This window comes from Callospermophilus lateralis, chromosome 14 (genome assembly GCF_048772815.1).
Source record: "Callospermophilus lateralis isolate mCalLat2 chromosome 14, mCalLat2.hap1, whole genome shotgun sequence".
Classification (NCBI taxonomy): domain Eukaryota; kingdom Metazoa; phylum Chordata; class Mammalia; order Rodentia; family Sciuridae; genus Callospermophilus; species Callospermophilus lateralis.
In genome coordinates this window covers 33911245-33933555 of record NC_135318.1, presented here as the reverse complement: position 1 = coordinate 33933555, position 22311 = coordinate 33911245, and the positions used below count along the sequence as shown (strand labels likewise).

The 22311-nt window shown below is 43.5% G+C and overlaps 1 protein-coding gene across 1 annotated transcript in view; it reads left to right on the top strand.

Annotated features, from left to right (window-relative positions):
- Thada (THADA armadillo repeat containing) overlaps positions 1-22311 on the top strand; it is a 313209-nt gene that overhangs the window by 210902 nt on the left and 79996 nt on the right. The window contains exon 30 of the mRNA XM_076833305.2: positions 5517-5632. Within this exon, the coding sequence (XP_076689420.2) occupies positions 5517-5632 (116 nt within the window). The remainder of the gene's footprint in view (positions 1-5516; positions 5633-22311) is intronic.

The following is a 22311-nucleotide window of genomic DNA, read 5'->3' as shown; positions in this document are numbered from 1 at the left end:
CTGTTCTGCCCAGTGAGTCGAGAAAAAAAGGGTGCCTGACATCACCCTATACTGTACATTCCCGGCATAGATCATTTATTTAAGTCCCTGAAAAAATACAGATGTTTTACCAGCCGAAATAAAACCCTGTGTAAACACTGAGCTTGGAAAAATGCAGCACTGACTTAGCTGGGGGGTTAGAGCAAAGCAGAGAGAAGAGGCAGAAAGGCAGAGACAGGACTTTTATACTTGGCTGAATGTGATAGGGTCAGAAGTACGCACTCACAGTCTGCATGCTGCAAAAGGAAAAGATCGAATTTGCTTTTAAGAAAATACAGTTCCAAAAGTGGAGGGACTGGTTGATCTTGAAGAGTTTGGGATTGCTAATGGTTCTAGTTCATTCACTTCATAGAGATCTAGCCTTTGAAACAAGAATCTCTTTTCTTACTGGCATTAGCCTTTTTCATGGCCTGTCTCACTGTCCTGTTATTGCTGGATCCCGCTGGTTTCTGGAGCTCAGCTGCTGTTGATTTTATAAGGGGGAAAATTGCCTGGAAGCCATGCTTGGTGAAGAGGAAAACCCATCTCAGCGTTGCATTCCCAAACAGCCATATATCATCTCGATCTTGTCTAACACAAGTCACTATTTTAGTCCAGCAGCATAAACCAGACATATTTTACTGGTGCAGTGTGAGTTTTTTCAGGGAACTGCCTCATGACTCCTTTTAAGCCTGTGGCATTTATTCAGAGAGCCTTATATTTTGCTCTCTGGAGTTGCTTTTAAGATTTTGTACTGCCCAAGTGGACCCTGAGCTTTGCACAGATGCCTGGGGCTCACCTGGCTCTCTCTGTTTAGAGTTGGAGTAGGGTTGGGGACAGAGGGTAACCACTTCCAGGTTCTCCACATGGAGTTTCATTGAGCCTTGTGTCTTAGGGGCAAGAAATCCAGCACATTCTCTGGCCCCCTTCTGCATTTCCTGCTTCTTCAGTGACCACCCCTTTCCAAGGCAGGGCTGACCGTCCCATGCCTGTGATAGTCATGGACAGTGCTGTTGGTCTTCTGTACTTTTGATCTCTTTGTGACTGGGCATAAGGCAACAAAGCTTTTCTTTGTTTTCTTTTGCTGACAACTCTAAGTCTACCCCTCACCCTTCTCCGAGGGGCATGCTGTAGCTAGGGGTAATAACTATCTGTTCTCTGTTTGTTCTGATTATTATTGTTCTGATATTAATTGAGCTTCCTTTCCTCACAGAAGAATTCCTGGTTTTGCCCTAATTAGAGCAGCCATAACCTTGATGTTCCCAGCCAGACTCTAAGTCCCCTCCCTCATTCTCAGACCTGTTGTGTATTCTCTTGTGAACCTGGTCCTGAAAGATGCCCCTGGTTCACCAGCTGCCCCTCAGCTCCGTGTCTACAGCAGTTGTCAAGCCCTACCTTGCAGCCCCCAGAAGAATGGATCCTTTCCTCTGAATCCACTGCTGCTGGAGTTGAGATGGGGTGGGTGAGATGGGAAAGTTGCAAAATGAGAGCCCTGCTCAGGCCAGGTAGCTAAGTGAGCCAAGACGGGCAGTGAGGATAAACTCATGGCCCTCTCTGTCCACACTTTGCTCAGCTATAGCCAGGTGACTGTCAGCCAGCAAGAAGGTGGGCCAGCTACAGCTAGATCTTTTGACTTTCCAAAAGAACTGGGGAATCAGGATGATTTCGATGTGATCTCCCAATTCATAAATGTTGGTTTAAAAGTACTGTAGGGGCCAAGTAAAGCCTCAGCCCACAGACTGTTGGCCTTGAGCCCTGGTTTCAATGCGCCCATCTCTTGTCTAGACTCTTGCTGTGGTCCTGGCCCTCCACACCCACTGACTTTTCCTCTCCAGGTCACAGCTCCCCCACTGAAGTGCTCTCTGAAGAGGCCTCTGCTGTCCACAGGGCAATGCTCATCCCAGCAGGTTACCTTTAAGTACTTTCTCAGTCTGACCCCACCATCCTCTGCACACCCTGGCTGTGCTCTTGTCACACAGGATGCTTGGTGGTCCCCCAAGCTGAATCAACATGTATGTTTTTTAATGACTAGACTATTTTCAAGAATAATTTTAGATTTATCAAAAAATCAAATTGATAGTATTGGAAGTTCCCATATATTCCTCTCCTCCCTGGACACCCCAGTTTTCTCCTATTATTAATATCTTCATTAGAGTGGTACATCCGTTACAGCTAATGAACCAATATTGATAATCATTATTAACCAAAGTCCATAGTTTATGTTAAGATTCACTCTTTCTGTTGGCAATGCCGATATTTTGATACCATTTAAAATCTTTTTTTGTCACAGTGGCATGCACCTGTAATCCCAGGGGTTCAGGAGGCTGAGGTAGGAGGATCACAAGTTTAAAGCCAGCCTTAGCAAGTTTGGTGAGGCCCTAAGCAATTTAGCAAGACTGTGTCTCAAAATAAAATATAAAAAGGGCTGGGAATGTAGCTTAGTGCATAAGCACTTCTGGGTTTAATCTCTGGTACCAAAAATAAATAAATAAATAAAAAGATATAAAATAAAAGAGAAAGTGATGGTCATGCAGCTGTGCAAACCAGCAATTTAGAAGGCTGAGACAGGAGGAGCAAAAGTTGGAGGCCAGCCTGGGCAACTTAGTGAGACGCTGTTTCAAAGTAAAAATTAAAAGGTCTGAGGATATAGTTCAGTGGTAGAGCACCCCTTAAGTTCAGTCCCCAGTGTCACCAAACAACAACAAACCCCACCAAACTTCTCAGAGTTCTCATGTGTGTTCAGTTAATCACCCTCCACCTTGGATCTAGCAGCTTTGGATTTTCTGTGCTTGGTTCAGGACAGTATGGGATACAGGCTGTTTGCAAATTATCCCAGGCCTGGGCCCAACCATGCTCTTAGCCCAGAAGTTCTTCTGGATCAGAACTGTAGGCTAGAGGGAAAAGGAGAAGGAGTAGCCTTGCCTAGCCTTAAGAGCTGGTGGACAAATGACCTTTCAGGTTGGAGCTACCTAATATGCCTGGATCTCACTGTAGATCCCAGTTCCAGAGGCCTGGCTGTATGCCTGGACCTCACACCAAAAGATGGCCTCTTTTTCCTTGAACCCAACACTAAATGTCATGTGAGGGTGGTTGTGTGTTCAAATATTTTCATTAATTTTCTTAAAGAAAAAAATATTATCTAAAAATTACTAACTTACTTAATACATTTGCTTTTAAAACTTTTCTTCCCTCTCCCCTTCCTCTGTTTTTCTTCTCCCTGTCCTTTCTACTCCATTTCCTCTGTGACTGCTCTGATTCTGTGCTTCATTTATATTGCTCTGTCACTCTGCTTGCTTCTTTCTGCCAGTTCTTCTAAGTGTACCTCTCTCTCCATTTGACCCATGGAAACAGATCACTCTCCCTTCCTGATGAATAACCAGGATCACAATTGTTGTCTGGTTTGTACCCTGGGTAACAGAACTGATGGGCCTGTAGGCTGATTTTCCTAAACCAGAGCTACCAAGCGTTTCAAAAACAGTCTTGTTTTTGCCAAGCAAGGTGAGCAAATATAGGACTAAGTTTAAACATCCATCAGGAGTTATTTTTGAAGTGATTGCTTCTAAATGAGAAGCATTTGAAAATCTCACAGCTTTCTTTACAAGTAAATTCCAAAGTCATGTATTTTGCTGGTGTCTGCTGATTAATTACAATCCTGTGACACCATGAAAAGCCTTGGTGGTTGGTTTTGTGCAGCTGTGGAGAAAAGAAAGCAAGGCCCAGTGACTGTGCCAGCTCTTTCAGGACAGTGGGGTTGAGGCTGAGGGAGGTATTTTTCCCTCTGGCAGTTACCACATAAGAACAGAAGCCCCAGCCAGACCCACTTCTGCAGACTCCAGGCCGGGTGGTTTGGGTCCCTGCGGGGGTGTGGTGAAGGATCGACATCTGATCTGTTGCTTCTGAAATAACAGATCCTTTATTAGAGAAAGCATTTCCAGTCTCCACACTGGGACTGTGTGCATTCTTCTATACAGTTACTTCTGTTTCAGAAAAAAAAAAAATAGTAGTAACATATAGCAGAGTAATCAAAACTTACTTTGATTCTCCAAACAGAATGTGCTCAGCATGTATTTCTTGGTAGTGATTGCAGATGTCTGATCTCAGAATACCTGGCAGGTCACCCAGCAAGGTTCTGACAGCTCTGGGGGGTTTTATTTGTTTGTTGTGTTGTTTTGGTTTTTTTTTTTTTTTTGTGGGGGGGCGGCGGGGGGACTGAGAATTGAACCCAGGAGCATTCTACCTTTGAGCTATATCCCTATTTTGAGATAGGGTCTCCTTAAATTGCCCTGTCTGGCCTTGAACTTATGATCCTCCTATTTCAGCCTTCCTAGTTCCTGGGGTTACAGGGGTGTACCGCTATTCCTGACCTGATCTATTTTATCTTGGCCTCTCACATTTCTTGTAACTCCTTTCCATATTGAACTCTCAATTATTTTACTACCGTCAGCCCAGCCTCTTGTTGGCAGGTGGGAAAGAAGAAAAAGTTGATTCTGTTTACTTAGAAAAAATCATCTGCAGCTCCAGCAAAGGATCTGAATAGGGAAAGAAAACAAATACCATTAAAATAGGCTTCAAAGTTCTTGGTGCCTTTATCTCTTCTTGCTTTCCTCCACCCACCTCTTCCCCTGGATTTAGATAAAGGAGCTGAAACCAAGGATTTCTCTGACTTGTATCCTTCTCCTTGGCACTAGCTAAGGTCAAAGACTCTTGCCCACCCCCTTATTCTCTTTCATTCCCTGCAGATTTGTACTCCTCTCAGAGGCTTCGTGGATGTCATTGCTGAGTGTGAATTGAGCACACACACTTGCACTTGGCCTTTGTCACTTATCTGTTGGAACTATGGCCATCATTCTAAATATAGGCACCAGAGAGACAACAGGACCTGCTTTGCTCTGTTTAATTCTAGTGTATAATGTCATGTAAGGCTGGGGGGTACACATCTGCATTGTTGTCCCCACTTCTGACCTCTAAGGGTAGTTCTGCTTTAAAAAATACACACACACACACACACACACACATAAATCTCGTTCCAAACATCATTATTCAATATTTGCAAAGGCAAGCATTGGTGTGCCTGCTCCTTTAGTCAAAACTATTCTGATGAACCCACAGTGTTAAACCAGTTTGGACACTCAAAATAGACTGACTTGAAAATGCACATTTTATTTTCATGTAAAACTACTGACATATTTGTGTTTCTTTGCTGAAATAAATGGATAGATTGTTTCTAATAATAAGTTTTTGTGTGGTCACAGAATAGTCCCAATTTTTGGAATTGTGTGAGGGACACAGAGCACAACTGTGGGTCAAGGCTGCAGGTTTGACACCACTGCTCCCTCCTCCAAAATCAACATACTTCTCTGCAGAGAGCAGCACCACATTCTGCAGGTGTCTGTTTTCTCCAAGGGGAGTATTTGGAGGAAACCTAAAGGGAGGAACTGAGCATTTAGGAAAGATACATTTTCACAGCAGGATGTTGCTTTTTCTCTCTCTTGGCTTAGGTTTTTCATTTGTTAAAAGCCTACACGGACTCCAAACACAGAACGGATTCAGACTTTCTTCAGGAGCTGACTGACATCACTGTTTGTACCAAAGCCAAACTCTGGCTGGCAAAGAGGTATGTTAAAACCCCACGTTAGCAAGGAGTTATTGGGGTTAGCAGCACATTCGAAAGTTGCCATTATCTACTTGTGGAGAGTTTTAAAAGTCATTGGCATGAGTTTTCTAAACTTACTGGAGTATGTATCCTTGTAGAACTTTGGGTTGTAGTAAAGAAAGAAGAAAAATATTTTCCTGACGATTTTTCTAAAATTGCTGAGTTACTACTCTATGTAGTTTTTTTTTTCTTTAATATCTTTATTTATTTATTTTTATGTGGTGCTGAGGATCGAGCCCAACGCCTCACACATGTGAGGCAAGCGCTCTACCACTGAGCTACAGCCTCAGCCCCTGAGCTACAGCCCCAGCCCATAATGTGGATTTTTACTGCCCACCAAGTAGCTAATATCCATTATGTGCCCTGTGTTAGAAATAAACAGTGAAAGACAGTGATTCTCTCAATCATGTGCTACAAACTCTTAAGTACCCTGGCAGCTCACAGATGTGGGATTGATGTCAGACTTGAGCAGCACTGAAGCTCAGAGAGATATCCTAGGGCAAGGATAGGAACAGGAGAGGGAAGTCGCCATTTTCAGGTGGGCACTAGGATAGCCTGACAGTGCAAGGCAAAGAAGGGGGCTACTTCTTTTTTTCATCCTTGCCGTTGTTCATTTATTTTGGAACTTAATACTTTTTGTATGTGAAAGATGAAGGAATAAAAAGAATTCTGCATTTAATATACAGGAAGTGTTGTCTGTAACACTGTGTTCAAATGTATGTTGGTGTACCTGATACTGGTAGGACGGTAAGTACCCAGCAACTGGGTCCAGAGAAGACCCACGCACTTCCTCACCACATTCCATGCTGCAGTCTGCTGAGAGAGCAGCCTCTCTTCTTTATTTTTTTAAAAAATGTGCTTATTTTTTACTTTCGTTAGGTCCCCCACCTTATATGGCAAATCAAGTAATGGGTGGCATAAGGCCCACAGATCATTTTGGTCCAAGAAAATATTGTTAAGCAAAGGCTACAGGTCAACTTTTGTCTTAGGAGAGGTGGGGATACACAGAGAGAAGTCGTTCTGGCTTTAAGGGCCACCAGAGGTAAAAGATATGTAAGTAGATGATTTTCATTCAACATTTTTAAGTGACAGATTTATGTGGTACAGGAGTAGCCCAGAGGAGGAAGCAGGGAGGGCTGACATTGACCATCAAGAGATGATTTGAATTTCTGCCAAATTGACCACATACTGTGACATTACCTTGTAATCCCAGTGACTTGAGAGGCTGAGGCAGGAAGATTGCAGGTTCAAAGCCAGCTTCAGCAACTTAGTGAGGCCCTGTCTCAAAATCAAAAATAAAGGAAGGGCTGGGGATGTGGCTCAGTGATTAAGCACCCCTGGGCTCAATCCCCAATACCAAAAAAAAAAAAAAAGAAAAAAAGAAAAGAAAAGAAAGAAAGAAAGAGAAGAAATTTATGCCAAATGGCCAAGGCAAAGAGGAGAATTCCAGACTTAAGTAATAGCATAAGCAGAACTATGGCAGTTTGAAATGGCAGGGTAGGTTTGAAGAAGTATAAGAAAATTAGCCTTCCCATGTGGCACAGAATAAGGCTGAGGAAACATGCAGAAGCCACAGTGAAAGTTCCTTAAGGAAGCTTGGGTGAAGGGGAGCCATTGGCAGATATCCCACACAGCAGGCCTTAGTGATTGACCAGCAATAGCTTTGGACAGGGATGTTGATGGGGAAATTCTCTAGCATCTAAAATGCCAACAAAGTTATGTTGAATCTCTCATTTTTAATCTAAATTTTGTTTTCTCCATTTTATTTAGAGGGTAAAAATTGCCTAACCATAAACTCTTCCCCTCAGCCTTGTCCTATTTGCCTTCAGTGGACTCTTAGCTCCCCCAGAACACATTTCCTGGGAGAACAGGGACTTGTAGTCACATTTGTACTCAGCTGGTTACCTATTAACAGGTCAGATCCTCCTAGCTATTACTTCGGGGGGATCAGGAAGTTGGGGCTCTCCAGAAATCATCCTGTTAACCCTCCTTCCAGCCAGAACTATCCCAAGCCTCCAAACTCTCCAGTTCTTAAAGTCCTATAGCGAAGGGCTGGGAATGTGGCTCAAGCGGTAGCGCGCTCGCCTGCCATGCGTGCGGCCCGGGTTCGATTCTCAGCACCACATACAAACAAAGATGTTGTGTCCGCCAAAAACTAAAAAATAAATATTAAAATAAAAAAAAAAAAGTCCTATAGCGAAGAAGTTTCTGGCCCCTTAGCTTGCTACTCTGTCATGGGTCTCATAGAAGGTCATTGCCCACCTGCTTCCTGAGTCCAGCCTTTCTTGTTGCCTGGGATGGAGAAGGAGTAGTGACCCACCAGGCATTGGCTCACAGAGTCACCCCAGCTTCCTGTTCAGCTGGGGAATTTCTTTATAAGCCTTCCCGGTGGCCCCTATTATTACTCTCCAGTTGGGCTTCTCATCATCATCATCACTGTCCCCCACCCTTCTCTTGATTTTTCTCCATGCCCTAGAAAATAAAGGCATGAATCACTGCAGTTCACTGGGTTTCTACCTTCCTTGCCCAGAATCCAGGAAAGCCACTTTCTGTTTCCAGTACAGTCAACTCTCTATTATCCAAGTGTGAACTTTCCACTTGGTGGGTGGTCTGGATGGTTCCTAACACCAGCTTCCTCTTGCTCCCCAACTCACTTCTACCAGCATTAGTCAGGATGTGTTTAGAGACTGGAATAGAGTTTGGAAGGAAAACATGCTGCTAAAGCACAATGCATTCCAAAGCTTTGTATCCGTCTTCCAATATTGTCTACACCATTGACAGGATAACCCTGATGATCCTGAAGAGGAAATTATAGAATTGGGGACAAGTGATGAAGCATCAGCCTGCCCCATGCCTGCCATGTCCCTAGGGCATCTTGCTTCAGGAGGTGTTTGTCTACACCACTTAGCTCCATGCTCAGATAACCCACTCAGGTCCTAGTGGTCCCCTTTGAAAACAGACCCATCTTCCCTTCACCTGCCTTTCCCATGAAGATGTTACAACGCAGAATATTCCAAATTCCACTGCTTCTTTATGTCCCTTGAAATTTACACATGAAAGAAGAATAAATGTTCTTTTGAGCCCACTAAGGATTTTCTGTATCTTTTTAATATAAGCTATGAAAAAATGATATTATGGCAAAAAAAAAAATGTTCGTTTAAATTTTAGCACCAACACCTTTTTCCTCCTAAATTTATTTGATCATTAGCCTCAGTTCATTCAGTCCAATAAGTACAAAAATTTTAGTGGATGTGTCATTTATTTGTCCTTTTATTCCCAGAAAAGGTTTTTAAAAAATTCATTGGAGCCATGGGATCACCAATTCAGTTTTTAAATTTTGACTCTGAAATTGAGGGCACATAAAGACTTTTGTCGTGTATTTGGTATTTTGACTTTGCAAGATTAATAAGGATTTATATGAGGTGGTTGAGCAATAGCCATGGAGCTGTTGGGGAATTTGGGTGATGAATGGCCAGCTGGCAACGTGGCCTAAGGAAAGGACTGGATTTCTGCTCTTACAGGCTGCTTTTCACCCCAAGATGTCAAAGCCTTTATGGAAATCAGCTCATTAATCCTTCAAGTCCCTTCCTTCCCATTTTCCTCCATCCCTCCCTCCTCAATCTAGTTTACTGTCTCTTCCCTGGTGCTAAGGCAATTTACCAACTATTGAAAGAAAACTAAGCTGACCCAGGCCAGGGACTCGGTGAGAATAAGGGTCAGCCACTGGCCTGGAAAGAGCGGCTGGGGGCCCATGAAAGAGAATTCTGCGCAGTCCCCAAAGGTAGACAGTCTGCAAGCCTTGCTGTTTGCAGATTCCAGGTCAGCTGTCCCAGCCGGATCACAGGTCCTGCCTGAGCAGGAAAGACTTTTAAAAGCCCTGTCAAGTAGGACTAGGAGGAGGAAAAGACAGGCTGACTTCGGTTGAGGGCTGGGATTAATATTATAGTGGGCTAAAAATTTTGAGAGATGAATTTAATTATCTAGTGTTTCCTTCTTTGGTTATCAAAGGGGAAAAAAAGGTCGTGTGTGTGTGTGTGTGTGTGTGTGTGTGTGTATGTTGTGTGTTCCCTTTAATAAACTTAGTGAACTGAACAAACTATTCTGACTTAGCACAGTGTATGATGTGTTGACCAAAAGTTTTCTACTAAACTTTTTTTCAATTTTTTTTGATCATCAGTGTAGCATATATTTAACACAGAAAATAAGTGCAAAATTCGGAAAGGAGAATAGAAATCTGCTCCTGACCACAATCCAGTGGAAACCACTATTATTGGCTAACAATTTTATGTAGTTACTTCATCTTTTTTCCTATATCTTTTTTTTTTTTTTGCATAGTTAAGGTTAGACTGTATGTGTAAGTTACAGCTTCCTTCTTTTACTTGACAGTATCATGAAAGCATTTGCCATTACTATTATTACTAAAAACTCTATGGTATAGCTACTATGGAAAATATGGTGGCATTTACTAAAAATAGAAATTGAAAATAGAATTACTATAATCAACAATTCCACTTCTGGACACATACACCAAAAAATTGGAAGCAAAGATATCTATATAGCCATGTTCATAAGCAACATTATTCATGGTAGTCTAAGTATGGAGACAACTCAGGTATTCATTGACAAATGATAAATGACTAAACAGAATATTATATATATATGTATGTTTGTATACACACACACGTATGTATAAATGTATAAAATGAAATATTATACAGCTTGAAAAAGGAAGGGAACTCTGAAACAAACTACAACATGGGTTAGGGTAGTCAATAGAAAAAAATATTGTCTGATTTCACTTATAAAAGGTACCTAGAGTAGTTACATTCGTAGAAACAGAAAGTAGGTTGTTAGTTCCTAGATACTGGGGGAGGAGAAAATGAGGAGCTTCTAGTTAATGGAGGTAGAGTTTTAGTTTTACCAGATGAAAAGAATTCTAGAGATTGGATGCACAACAGTATAAATGCACTTACCCCCATTGAGTTGTACATTTAAAAATTATTAAGATGGCAATTTTTATATTATATTTTGTTATAATTTTTAAAAATTGAATGATAAACATTGAAATCATAAAGCCTTTTTACCATATCACTCCTTCAAGCTTTTCATTGTTTTGACTTTTTGTGATAATTCTTAGCTTTTATTCCCTTGTGCAACCCTAAAATAAAATATTTTGCCAGTTTTCAAGTGAAGAAAATCTTTGAAAACATTCATTGAAGGCAGCAAATTTTTGTCACCTGAATAATCAGTCATTAAGTTTACCTGACCATTATTTTATTGCTGGCCATTTAGTTTGTGCCCCATATTTTAGTGTTGTAAATAATGTTTCAATGAAAATCTTTGTGGTGATTGTGTGCATGTAAACGTGATTGTCTCATGCTTGTTTTCCAGAAGTGGAATAAGTTGATTGGGAGACACAAAAATGTTGAAAGGTCTTGATATCACTGCTAGATTGTTTTCCAGAAGGAAAATTTCAGCTCATCTTTCCACCAACAATGTTGTGGGAGACCTGCACTAAAATTTTAACAAGGATTTTTAAAATTAGGTTAAGGAAACTTTTCCTTTTTGAATGCCTGCTTTTCTCTGTATGATGATATTGGTATATGTTATTTCAAGAACTCTCCTCAGAACTTTCTTAGTATAAGAAATCAACTTTCCTAGGAAACCCTGTATATACAGCACCCAGTTTAATTAGCCTTTCACCTTGTCCTCAGTTAACAGATAAGTCAGACAAGCGTGGGTAATTTTTTCTTTCAATTTTGCTTCCTGCATCACAGCACAGTCACTGCTATACTTGAGAAGTGTTGTGTTTTATTTGATCTGCCCAATAAGGGGTCTTCCCCCAGGCTCTGCACAAGGTACTGCTCAGCACTGGGCAGACTGCACTTTCAGCCAGAGGGGTCAAACTGTCAGTGCATTTGGATCACGTTGAACATGCATATACTTTGTTTGGCTTGTACAGGATTTAATTTTCTTTCCCTCCCTCCCTCCCTCCCTCCCTCCCTTCCTTTCTTCTTTTCTTTCTTTCTTCTGATCAAGAAATTTCACAATAAATCAATATATTCAATTTTTTTGAAAAACTAGAAGATCTGGCAGCATCAGACCCTTGTTGCCACCTGGCCTCGGTGGGCCAGAGCTCTCTGGATGGAGCATACTCTTCATGCATTACCACTGTCCCCACCATTGCTCCCTGCTGAGCTCCCTTGGAAATAGGAATTTGTAACTATTGGTGTTGGCATTTATCAAGTACCAGGTTGGCTGATGGTCAGTTTTTACTCCAGGCAGTAATTCTTACTGCATGTTAGAATTTTCTAGATAGAGTTTTTTAAACCTATGCCAGGCCCCACCCCAGAGAGCTTTTTTTCCTGGGGGTTGGGTGTACCAGAGATTGGACTTGGTGGCACTCAACCGCTGAGCCACATCCCCAGCCCTTTTTTGTATTTTTTATTTAGAGACAGGGTCTCACTGACTTAGTGCCTAGCCTTTGCTAAGGCTGGCTTTGAACTCATGATCCTCCTGCCTCAGCCTCCCAAGCTCTGGGATTATAGGCATGTGCCACCATGCCCAGCTAGAGTTTTGGATTTAGATATCTTAAGTTGCTTCCTTTGCCCTCAGAAGTGTCATTTAACCCTGATGGATACTCTGGTTTGGTGGTTATCCCGGCAGCTCACCGCACATTTTCATTTTTCAGGTGAAGCTTGAATAGAGGGGACTATAGCTATGTCACTTTATTCGATGATTTAGTCAACTTTTTCATTGCTGTGCCCCAAACACCTAACAATTAGAGGAGGAAAATTTATTTTGTGGCTCACGGTTTCTGTGGTCTCAGTCCATAGATGGGTCCCTAGGCGAGGCAGATGTCAGGGGAAAGTAGCTGGGGCAGGGCACCCGGAAGCAGAGAGCAGCTCTCCTCACCAGATACAAACCCCAAAGGCATGTCTGTCCCCAAAGAACCACCTCCTCCAACCACACCCTACCAGCCCACAACTCATTTAATTTCTATGAGGGGATTAATTTGCTAATTAGTTTAAGGTTCTTATCATCCTATCATTCACCTCTAAACTGTCATGCATTCTCACACATGAGCTTTCAGGGGACACCAATATCTAAACCGTAACATTCAATAAACTATTTCTTAAGCCCTGCCATATGCCATGCTATATCAAACACTGTGCCTGGTTATTAAAACCACTACTTCATTGTAAAGAGGGCAGAAAATTAGAGTTTTCTGAAGTACACTCATAGACCTGGAATTTTAGATCTAGAAAGAACCGTGCAGCTTATTGTCATCCACTCCCAGTACTATGCACGTGGAAAACTGGAGCCATGGAGGTTGGGGACTTGTCCATTTCCCCTAGCTGGCCAGGAGTAAGATCCTCCTGACTACTGCTAGTATTGTTGGGACTGAGCTCCCAGCTCTTTGTGGGACTCACTCCTCTGGACCACACTGCCTTCATCTGTCCACAGTTTTTATGTTAAGGCTTTGAATGGCAATAACTTCAGCATCTGCTAGAACAGTACTTCTCAGGGAAAAAAAAAAAGAAGAAGAAGAAGTGCCCATGAATGCCCTGGGGATCTGGTTAAAATGAAGACCCCTATTGACTAGGTCTGCGATGGGGCCTGGGAGCCTGCATTTTTTTTTTTTATTTTTTTTTACTAGTTCCTATGTGATTGACTCCACTGCCGCTGGTCCTGGGACTCAGTAAATACTTTGAGGAGCAAGGGCCAGCCCCTTTGATGGTGCAGCCTGAGGTTAGAAATACTACCACCCTTATGCTCTCGTTCCTCAGGGATTGGGGCTGCATCTGGGAGCTCAGGAGAAGGTCTGAGGTTACTTAAGGGGTCCGTCCAGCATTCTCTCCTCACCTACCTGAGATAACCTGCACTGAGGAGCTGCCTGGCATGAGTGCTGTCAAGGGGAAGTCACATTCCCTGGTCCAGGTAGCCATCCCTGTGGCCTCAGTGCCTGGGATAGGACCAGTGTGTTGTTGGCATGCAGTGGGCAGTTATCATTTTGGAAACTAACAGTCTGATACTGTGGTGGAAAAAACAGCCTCTCAGGAATACAAGAATGGGTCCCAAGGTTACTAGGAAAGCATGCTTGGGAATAAATGTTTGAATAAAATAGTGTTCATGAAGGGAATAGATGATGGCAGGGAGCTAATGTTTGCCAAAGACCTAATGATTTGCTACCCTGCATTAAGTCTAATTTGCTATCCCAAGTTAATTCTAAATTGCAGGCTGTGTATGTACCGTGTGATCCAGTTACTTCCTCAGAGCTTTCCCCCAGTGCTCCTCACCCTTCTTTGTGCCCCTCATCTATTTCTTCTCCCCAGGACATGTGCTTCCAGCCACCTTCTGGTCTCCTCCCCTGGCCACCCCTTATCCACACTTCCATCTTTTCTCCCTTTTCTGTTACGTACCAGTTCCTGCAAGCTGAGTGGTATGCCCCTTGAGAGCATATGGATTTAAATGCCTAAAGAAAATATGCTTATAGACAGAGCCAGGCTTGCTTTTGTGTGGCAATCCTGGTTCTTCCCTAAGGGGTCTGTGGCCAGCTGCAGAAGATCTGGTTTAGGATTCTGTTTTGCTCTCCAGCAGCTGAAGACAGCATTTATTTTCTAACCACCAGATTTATTCACACCAGAGATTCACTTCCCAGGCAGAATACTGGGGCTTAGGTCTGATTTCACCTTCCCAAATCTGTCCTGCCTCCCAGACCCTTTCCTTCCCCAAGAAAGAGGTCCTTCTTTCGCAACAACTTGAAATAAAGAGAGCCTGAGCCCTCTGCCAAGCTACAGGTTGCTGTTTCACTTCCATGCCACTGCTGAGAATCCCTTCCAGGAGGGTTGTTAAAATATTCAGATGATGTGGCATTGTAAGGCTATCATTTGTGGTCCCTGCCAAAACTTTCAGGGAAGCAAGTCTCAACAGGGACGGTTAGTCACACAGCAAGTTTCCAGGCATTGCTGGTGGTTGTGTTTTGCTTTTTAGTTTCCTTTCTCTGTCTCTCTCTGCACACCACCCCCCACCCATCAACAGCCTGGGCTCATGGAAACTAGTCTGGGTAAAATCAGTTAAAACTGATCAATATGTTAAACTGAGACTTTGAGCAAGTTGCTCAAGGTCAAATCTTCTTCATATCACAACGAGAAACACAAAATCCTTTTATACAACTGCACTCCAAGAATTCACCCCCAATAGTGCCCTCAACTTTTTAAAATATAGAAATCTGTAGCCCTAACCTGGAAATCTTAATTTATTCAATAGAAAGCTCAGAAACATCTTCCTTCCCTTGTGGGCTGTTGGCTCACAGGGGTCTTGTCGCTGGAAAATTCGGACAATGTTGTCATTGTCTAGCTCACAAGAAGTGCTGCCTTAGTGTCCTGAGCACATTCTCATAATGTTGTGTGAAGCCCTCATGCAGTGGGATACTTTTTTCCCTTTGGCATGTAACTTGTTCCATCTTTTGAGTAAATCAGCACATTCCTTACTTTCATTGAGCCTTTCCTGGTGAACTAAAGTCAATTCAGATGCACAGACAGAACAAAGCAAGGTAGTAGGCAGAGTGGGGAGTAGAAAGGTGAGCAATGCGTCTGTGTTTGAAAAACCATGTGAGTAGGACAGGTACAGATTTAATTAGCTATGAACAAGTAAGAATTTAGTAAATATTGGAATGAGTCAAAGCGTGTTACAGGAGCTGGGAAGGGAGAAATAAGTGCCAGCTCGTGGGGGCAGAGGTGCCCAGGAAGTCTTCTAGGAGGCAGGGGAAGTCTTTAAAGGCTAGGGGAGAGGTAGTTATTAGATAAAGTAATCTTAGATTGGATAATGAGGAAGGTGATGCTGGGATGGAGCCTGGCACTAAGATCTCATTGCCCAGATACAAAAAAGGAATCTTGGAATAGAGCTGAGCATTGGTAGCCAGCACATTAGGCATGTATAATGGAGCCGTAATAGGGCCTCAGTTGTCAGATTTGAGGTGAGAAGAGAGCTTATTCCTATGAAATGATTAACCAACAGTGAAGCACAAATAGAAGTATATAGAATAAGTACAAGAGTTTGGGGGTGGGGCAATGAGTGTGAACTGAGATGGGGAAGACTTTCTCAGTTCTCAGTATTGAGCTGCTGGGCCTTAGAGCAAGGGTCTGATTTGGAAATGCCAAAAGCAATGCCGAAAGAGCAGGTCCCCAGGGGGAGCATACAGCAAGTGCAGCGTGGCATACTGCAGGCAGTGCACGTGGGTCTGTTGTGGGCCGCAGGGAGATAAAGGTGAAGAAGAGGTGCTGTGCTTAGGGAGCAGTGCAAGATTTGATACAAGACCCGTTGTGTCAGCCCTTAAGTGTCAGCCAGAGGAGTGTGGCCAAGGGAGAAGAGGAAGTACTAAGCTCAGGCAGATACTGCTGAGAGGATGCTGTGTGTGCGTACATGGAACCTGCCCAGAGAGGCTTTAAGGCTTTCCAGCCCCACATTGGTCAACAGAATTTTCATTCTTTCCTGGTGGTCAACCAGAAGCTCCCTAGTAGCATTCTACCCACTTCCTGTCTTGGTCACCTGGAAGTCCTTGTCATCTGCTTGGGCCACTAGTCATGGAAATAGAGACACTTGTATGTACCTGAGACCACATCGCTTTTGTCTTCCTAAGCTTGCTAATACGACCATAGAACCTTAGAATTTATAGCAGGAAAGGGAATTTAGAGTCACTTAACCCAGTGGAATTCTTTCTTCAAACAGAAACTTTTGTGGAAATTCAAGATGGGAGATGTTGAAGATAGTAGAGTTGGTAAATACAGTTTAAGCTGGGATCGGGGCCAGGAGACCTACCTACATGACTTCCTTCCCATTGGAAGCCTCAGAAGGGACTAAGAGAAGCACTCCAACTCCCTATTAATAATAAAAAAAAAAAAAAGATCTAATCCAAACTAATATTTGCAGAAGAGGTAATTAGACACGGGGTGGGGGGGGGGCAGGTGTGGCTGGCCCAAGAGGTGGCTCAAGTTATTGGAATGTAAATAGCAACTTTGCTTTTTTGCTGTTTGACTTGCTTCCCTCTTCTGCTTCTTGATCATCCTTTTAGAAAATCCTGCAACCCTGTGCCCCAGAGCTGCCTGGGATCCTCCCTCAGTAGTTGCCCTTGCTGGCTAGGGTACTCAGCGTCAGTTTTCTTTGCCATCAAAATAGCTATTCCAGATCCTCTTTCCTTAGCAATCCACTCACAGGGGCTGTTGCTGGGGCTCAGCAGCAGAGCGGTCACCTAGCACGTGCGAGGCACTGGGTTTGATCTTCAGTACCACCTAAAAATAAATAAATAAAATAAAAATATTAGGGAAAAAAAAAAAAAAGAAATCCACTCACAGATGGCTGACTACCACAGGATCTGACCAGCTAGTTGTGCCAACAGGTTCTGAGTTCTAACGTGAGAGTAAATTAGTTCTCCTGGGTTGCACAGTTGTTTGCAGCAGTTATCCTTTGAAGATAGTACATTTGATGAGGTTAGTAACTGACCGAGGCTTTCTGGCGGTGTGCAGACCTGGTGGGAACATGTCCCTGCCCTCATTTTGAGCTGACTCAGCCCTAATATGTTTTTCCTGAGTGGTCAGGCTTTAGGCTACCTTCAGAAGGGCTTGTGGGGAACATGGACTGTTCTTATGTGAATGGGCCAAAGGAGCAGCTTGGAGAGGGGCCCTCTTCAGCTCCCTGTTCTCTCCCTCCTTCAGCTACCCCTGCTGCCCAGCCTTCCTGAGTGATTGGATGGACCTGCAGCCTCATGGAGTAACACCATCCCACAAAAGTTTAGGGGCCATTCCAGGACTCCCTGAGCCAGAGAGGGCCCCCATCAGCCTGTGGGCTCTGTATTTTGGAGTGACTATGCAGAGGGTCTCTTCTAGAGGTGCTTGGTGAATGGAAAGCCTCTAGTCTGAAAACAACTCTGTGCTGACGTTGAAAGAGGCAGAGTATTCTTGCTGTCAGCAGGTCTGAGTTGCCCACTAGCATGGTGTGGTCTTATCTGTCTTCAGTCCTGAGTTTTCATCTGTAAAATAGAAAGCTCTAAAATGTGGGTGTGAAATACATGAGGATGGAGAAGACATAGTAAATTATGGCTGTAAAAGCATGAAAGAGTACACAGATATGGAAAGTATATGTTTCCAAGTTTTGGTTTTTTGTACTGGGGATTGAACCCAGAGGTGCTCTACACTGAACTACAGCCCCAGCCCTGTTTATTTTTTTAAAGTTTGAGACAGGGCCAGACATGGTGGCACACAACTGTAATTCCAGTGACTCTGGAGGCAAAGTCAGGGGGATTGTAAGTTCAAAGCCAACCTTGGAAACTTAGCAAGGCCCTGAGCAGCTTAGAGAGACCTTGCCTCAAAATTGAAAATAAAAAAGGGCTGGGGATATAGCTCAGAGGCAAAGTACCCTTGGGTTCAATACCTAGTAACACCACCACCCACAATCTTTTTTTTTTTTTTAAAGATAGGGTCTTGCCAAGTTGCCCAGAATGATCTGGAACTTGGGATCCTCCTGCCTCAGCCTCCTGAGTTGCTGGGATTACAGGTGTGCACAACTGTACCCGGCAGTAATTTGTCATCAACATCATCAGCATGCTGCAACAGGCCCTCGGGCCGATCATCACCAGAGCAACAGTGCTTGGAGCCTTGCTTTTCCCCAGATTGGCTCTCAGGCACAACACCAGAGCATGTGGGTACAAACTAACATGCTGTGATTGCGTGGCACAGTATCTTCCTTTCATCTGATTGTGTTGGGGACACAAAGATAGAATTTGTGTGTCTAGAAAACCTTAATTTTGTTCTTGGCTTTGTGCTGATCCTGGATAGAACACTTGAGCTCTCTGAACAACTTTGATGATTTGCAAAAAAAAAGGAATATAGGAATGATATTGCCTATTTCCCCTCCCTCTTAAGAATTTTATAAAGATTAAATGAAATAGAATAGAAATATTTTTGAAGATAAGACTTTTAGTAAAAAAAAATGCAGTTTACTATTATGATCATGATTACTGTTACTGATGGGGCTGAGGTCCAAGCATGTGCCAAGTACATGTTACCATGGTTCTATGGAGCACGCTGTGAGAAATCCTCACCTTGATGTTTCCAGGCTTCTCATGCAACATCAAGAAGCTCCATTCTCCTCACCTATTTATCTTTTTATGCTCTTAGAAAGAAAGGGGACCTCTGTTAACATTCTGTGTAATAATTGACGCTATATATCCTCCAAGCCCCAAACTGTAAATAAAAGTTTTCTTGGATACTACTTTTCCCCCATAATTCCCAGCACATAGCTTATTAAGTTATTAACTAGCAATTTCTCTGGCAGCATATTAAACTTTATTTTTAAACAAGTCACAGAGGGAGGGAAACATGCATCTCTCATAAAAGGAATAAAAAACATACACCCTCTAAAACAGTTTCCCCGGGCTTTGAACAAATCCCAAGCCTCACACAAGGTCTCTTTTTCATCATTCTCTGCACATAGCTTGAGTGTTAGTGCATTAATGAGAAAAAGATTCCTAATAGAAAGATGGAAAAATATGAGGGCCTCTGGGGGTGTGGGTGGCTCCTGAGGTTCTCTGAAAAGGCAGGTGAGCCTTTATGAAGGAAAAAAGGAGAAGCTGTGGCTTGAGGCTCTGGGCTTCTTCTGCAGTAGTGGCATTCCTAGGGGATACAGAGCGGGCCATGGCTTTGGCCCTGCCCTGGGAAAGGGACCCTGGTACCTTCTGCAGACTGAGGGACTTGCAGAATGCCTCCCTGTGAGTCTGGTAAAGGGGTGAAGGCCCTCTACTCCCGTGGATCCCACCCCCTGGAAAGAAAGATGCTTTCTCGAGGGAAGCTCATACATTTGTAGTGCATGGACCAGGCCTTTGCTCTCTTTCTAGAAAAACTCACAGCTCGTGGCTCTCTTTGTGCATGGTGACCATAGAGAATTCCCTGGAAACTGGTCCACCATCAGAGCAGGGCATGGAGGGTGGCTTCACTATTAAAGGAAAATCCAGGTACGAGTGCTGCAGGGCAGCTTGTACCTGAGGGCAGGCGTATAAACACTGGCAAAGCTCCAGACCAAGGAAGGCTAGGTGGTTGTTGGAGCCCAGCATAAAAATGCAGCCCTGCCGTCACACCTCCCCTGGTGAGGGCGAGGTAAATGTGCAGGCCCAGGTAGCCTGCCAGACCCTGCATGCTGCCTCCAGCTGGCCGGCCTACAGATTTGAATTCCCACTGTTCCGGTAGAGGGAACAGCCTGTGTGGAAATACATATTCTACAACTCATGACCATTTGGCATCTTGGTTTAAACAAATACCCTGTTGCTTCTCCGGGAATGCCATATGATGGTAACTTGGCTGGGGCTGTGGTAAAAATGGAAATCAGAACAGGGGAGGGGCTTTTTAAAAATTTAATTTACACTTCAACGTTTACTTGACTTAATGTGGCCTGCATCAAAGAAGGACCTCCTAACTCCTGACCACAGCAGCTCTTCCTTTTATAACCAAATGGGATGAGAGGCAGCGTCTGCTCTGTCGAGAGCCACCATTGCAATGACCAGAACTGCCAGCACTACAAAGATGGCCTGTGGGGTCTCTGGGAGACCAAAGGATGGTCAGCGAAATATCTGGGGTCAAGTCAGCTGTTCAGATTGTCTTCCGAGACTGTTTTTGTTGGTTAGTCAGGGAAAGTTCCCTGGAGGACAGGCTTTGAGGAGCATTTTAAATCAGGGCATGGTGTGGCTGGACATGTGTCAAGTAGGGGGAGTCATACAGCATGTAGGAACATGTGTTAGACTTTTCCCTCTCCTCGTCCTGCCTCCTGCACCCACTCTGCCTCTTCCCAGCCGGACTCCACAGCCCTTACCCTCTTCCCTGTGGCTTCCTCCCATCTCTGTGGGTGTTCTGAAAGCCCCGGATATGGCTTCCTTTGCTCTCTGCTGGCGCCCAGGCTAGACCCTGCTGGTGCCTCTGGTTCTTTAAGGGCTGTGTTGGAGCCTTGATTACAGAAGATGGCTGTGATGAGCCCCTATTAAGTCTCAAGACTGAGAGTCATTTCAAGCCATTAGCCTATTGGCTACCTGTTTGATATCTAGAATTCCTTCTCCTTCCTCTTATCAGCCCAAATCCTTCCATGTCTTTAGACCTTTCCATGGAATTCCTTCTGATTGCTTTATGTATATTTTGTTTTCCTCCACATACATCCTTCCCCATGCCCTCAAACCATAAGACTACAAGGCCAGAACCCTGCTCTCTCCTCTGTTTCCCACCTCAAGAATGATACCTCAGGGTTCTCACTAAGTTTCTGGATTGATGAAAGTGAATCATGGCTCTAATCAGTGTTGTAGGGGAGTAGTTTACTGGGGACCAGAGTGACCCAGGCCCTGACTGTTGAAGTCCAGATTGGGTTTCTTTATTTAGAACTTAACATACACCAGCAGTCTACAGCAGTCTACACTAGCAGTCTAGGTCAGCTGTGTCTGACCTTCTGAGTATGGGAGTGAATTCTTCAGGAAGTTTGCTGTATCCAGAATGAATCATCTGTTTCTTCCAGGAGCCCACAAAGGCTTCACAACATATTTTGTTTGTTTTTTGTTTTTGGTACTAGGGATTGAACCCAAGGGCTTTGCTACCAAGCTACATCCTTAATGCTTTTAATTTTTTATTTTGAGACAGGGTCTTGTTGAGTTGCTTAGGGCCTCACAGAGTTGCTGAAGCTGGCCTCGAACTTGGAATCCTTCTGTCTCAGCCTCCCCAGTCCCTGGGATTACAGGCATGTACCACCACTCTGGCAAGCCTTCACAATATTAAACAGGCACCTGAGCACTCCAATGTGACTTGAGCTGATGAGGCCCTATTAGACTCTTAAACCCTTTGGAACTTTTGGAACTCTTAAAAATCATTCAGAAGCTCTCTGATTTGGGGCCTCTGTTCACACATTCTGTATCATTTCCTCCTGTCTCTCCCCATACCATATCCCTTTAGCACTTACTATTATTCCCCAAACCTGTCATGTCCCAAATCTTCAGACCTGCTGCTTCCACTGCTGGGGTCACTGCCTGTGACCTGCTTCCCTGGCTCCTCTGAGTCTCCATCTGCCCTGGGGCCTCTGACTCCCTAGACAAACAGAATGGTCTCCTCTGCCATCATCGTTCAGTTTTATTCTGTTGTCTCCTCCTTGGAGCACCTGGCATAGTCTAGCCTGAGTGGTTATGTGCTTCTCTTGCTAACCTAGTTAGTGGCTTTCAATGTTTTTTTGACAGCCATTTGCAACAATTGAAATACCTTTTACATATGGCTAGATGAACATGTGTGTGTTTATGTTCTTTAAATACACATATCGTCCCATGAAATAAGTCTTACACAGTTTGAGATTTTAGTAATAGCTATATATATATATATATATAAATAGCTATATAGATTTTAGTAATAACTATATATAATAGCTATATGTAGCTATTTTAGTAATAGCTATATGTAAACTTCAAAAAATTGCAACAGAGAGGGAATTTCTCCAAGTTTATCATATTTAATTTCAGGAATACTACCTTTCAGCATATCCACCATCATGTTGGATGCCAAGCATGACTCTGTTGATACCATCCAGTGTAATGTGACTTATTACCTAGAAAAGAAAAAATAAATTTT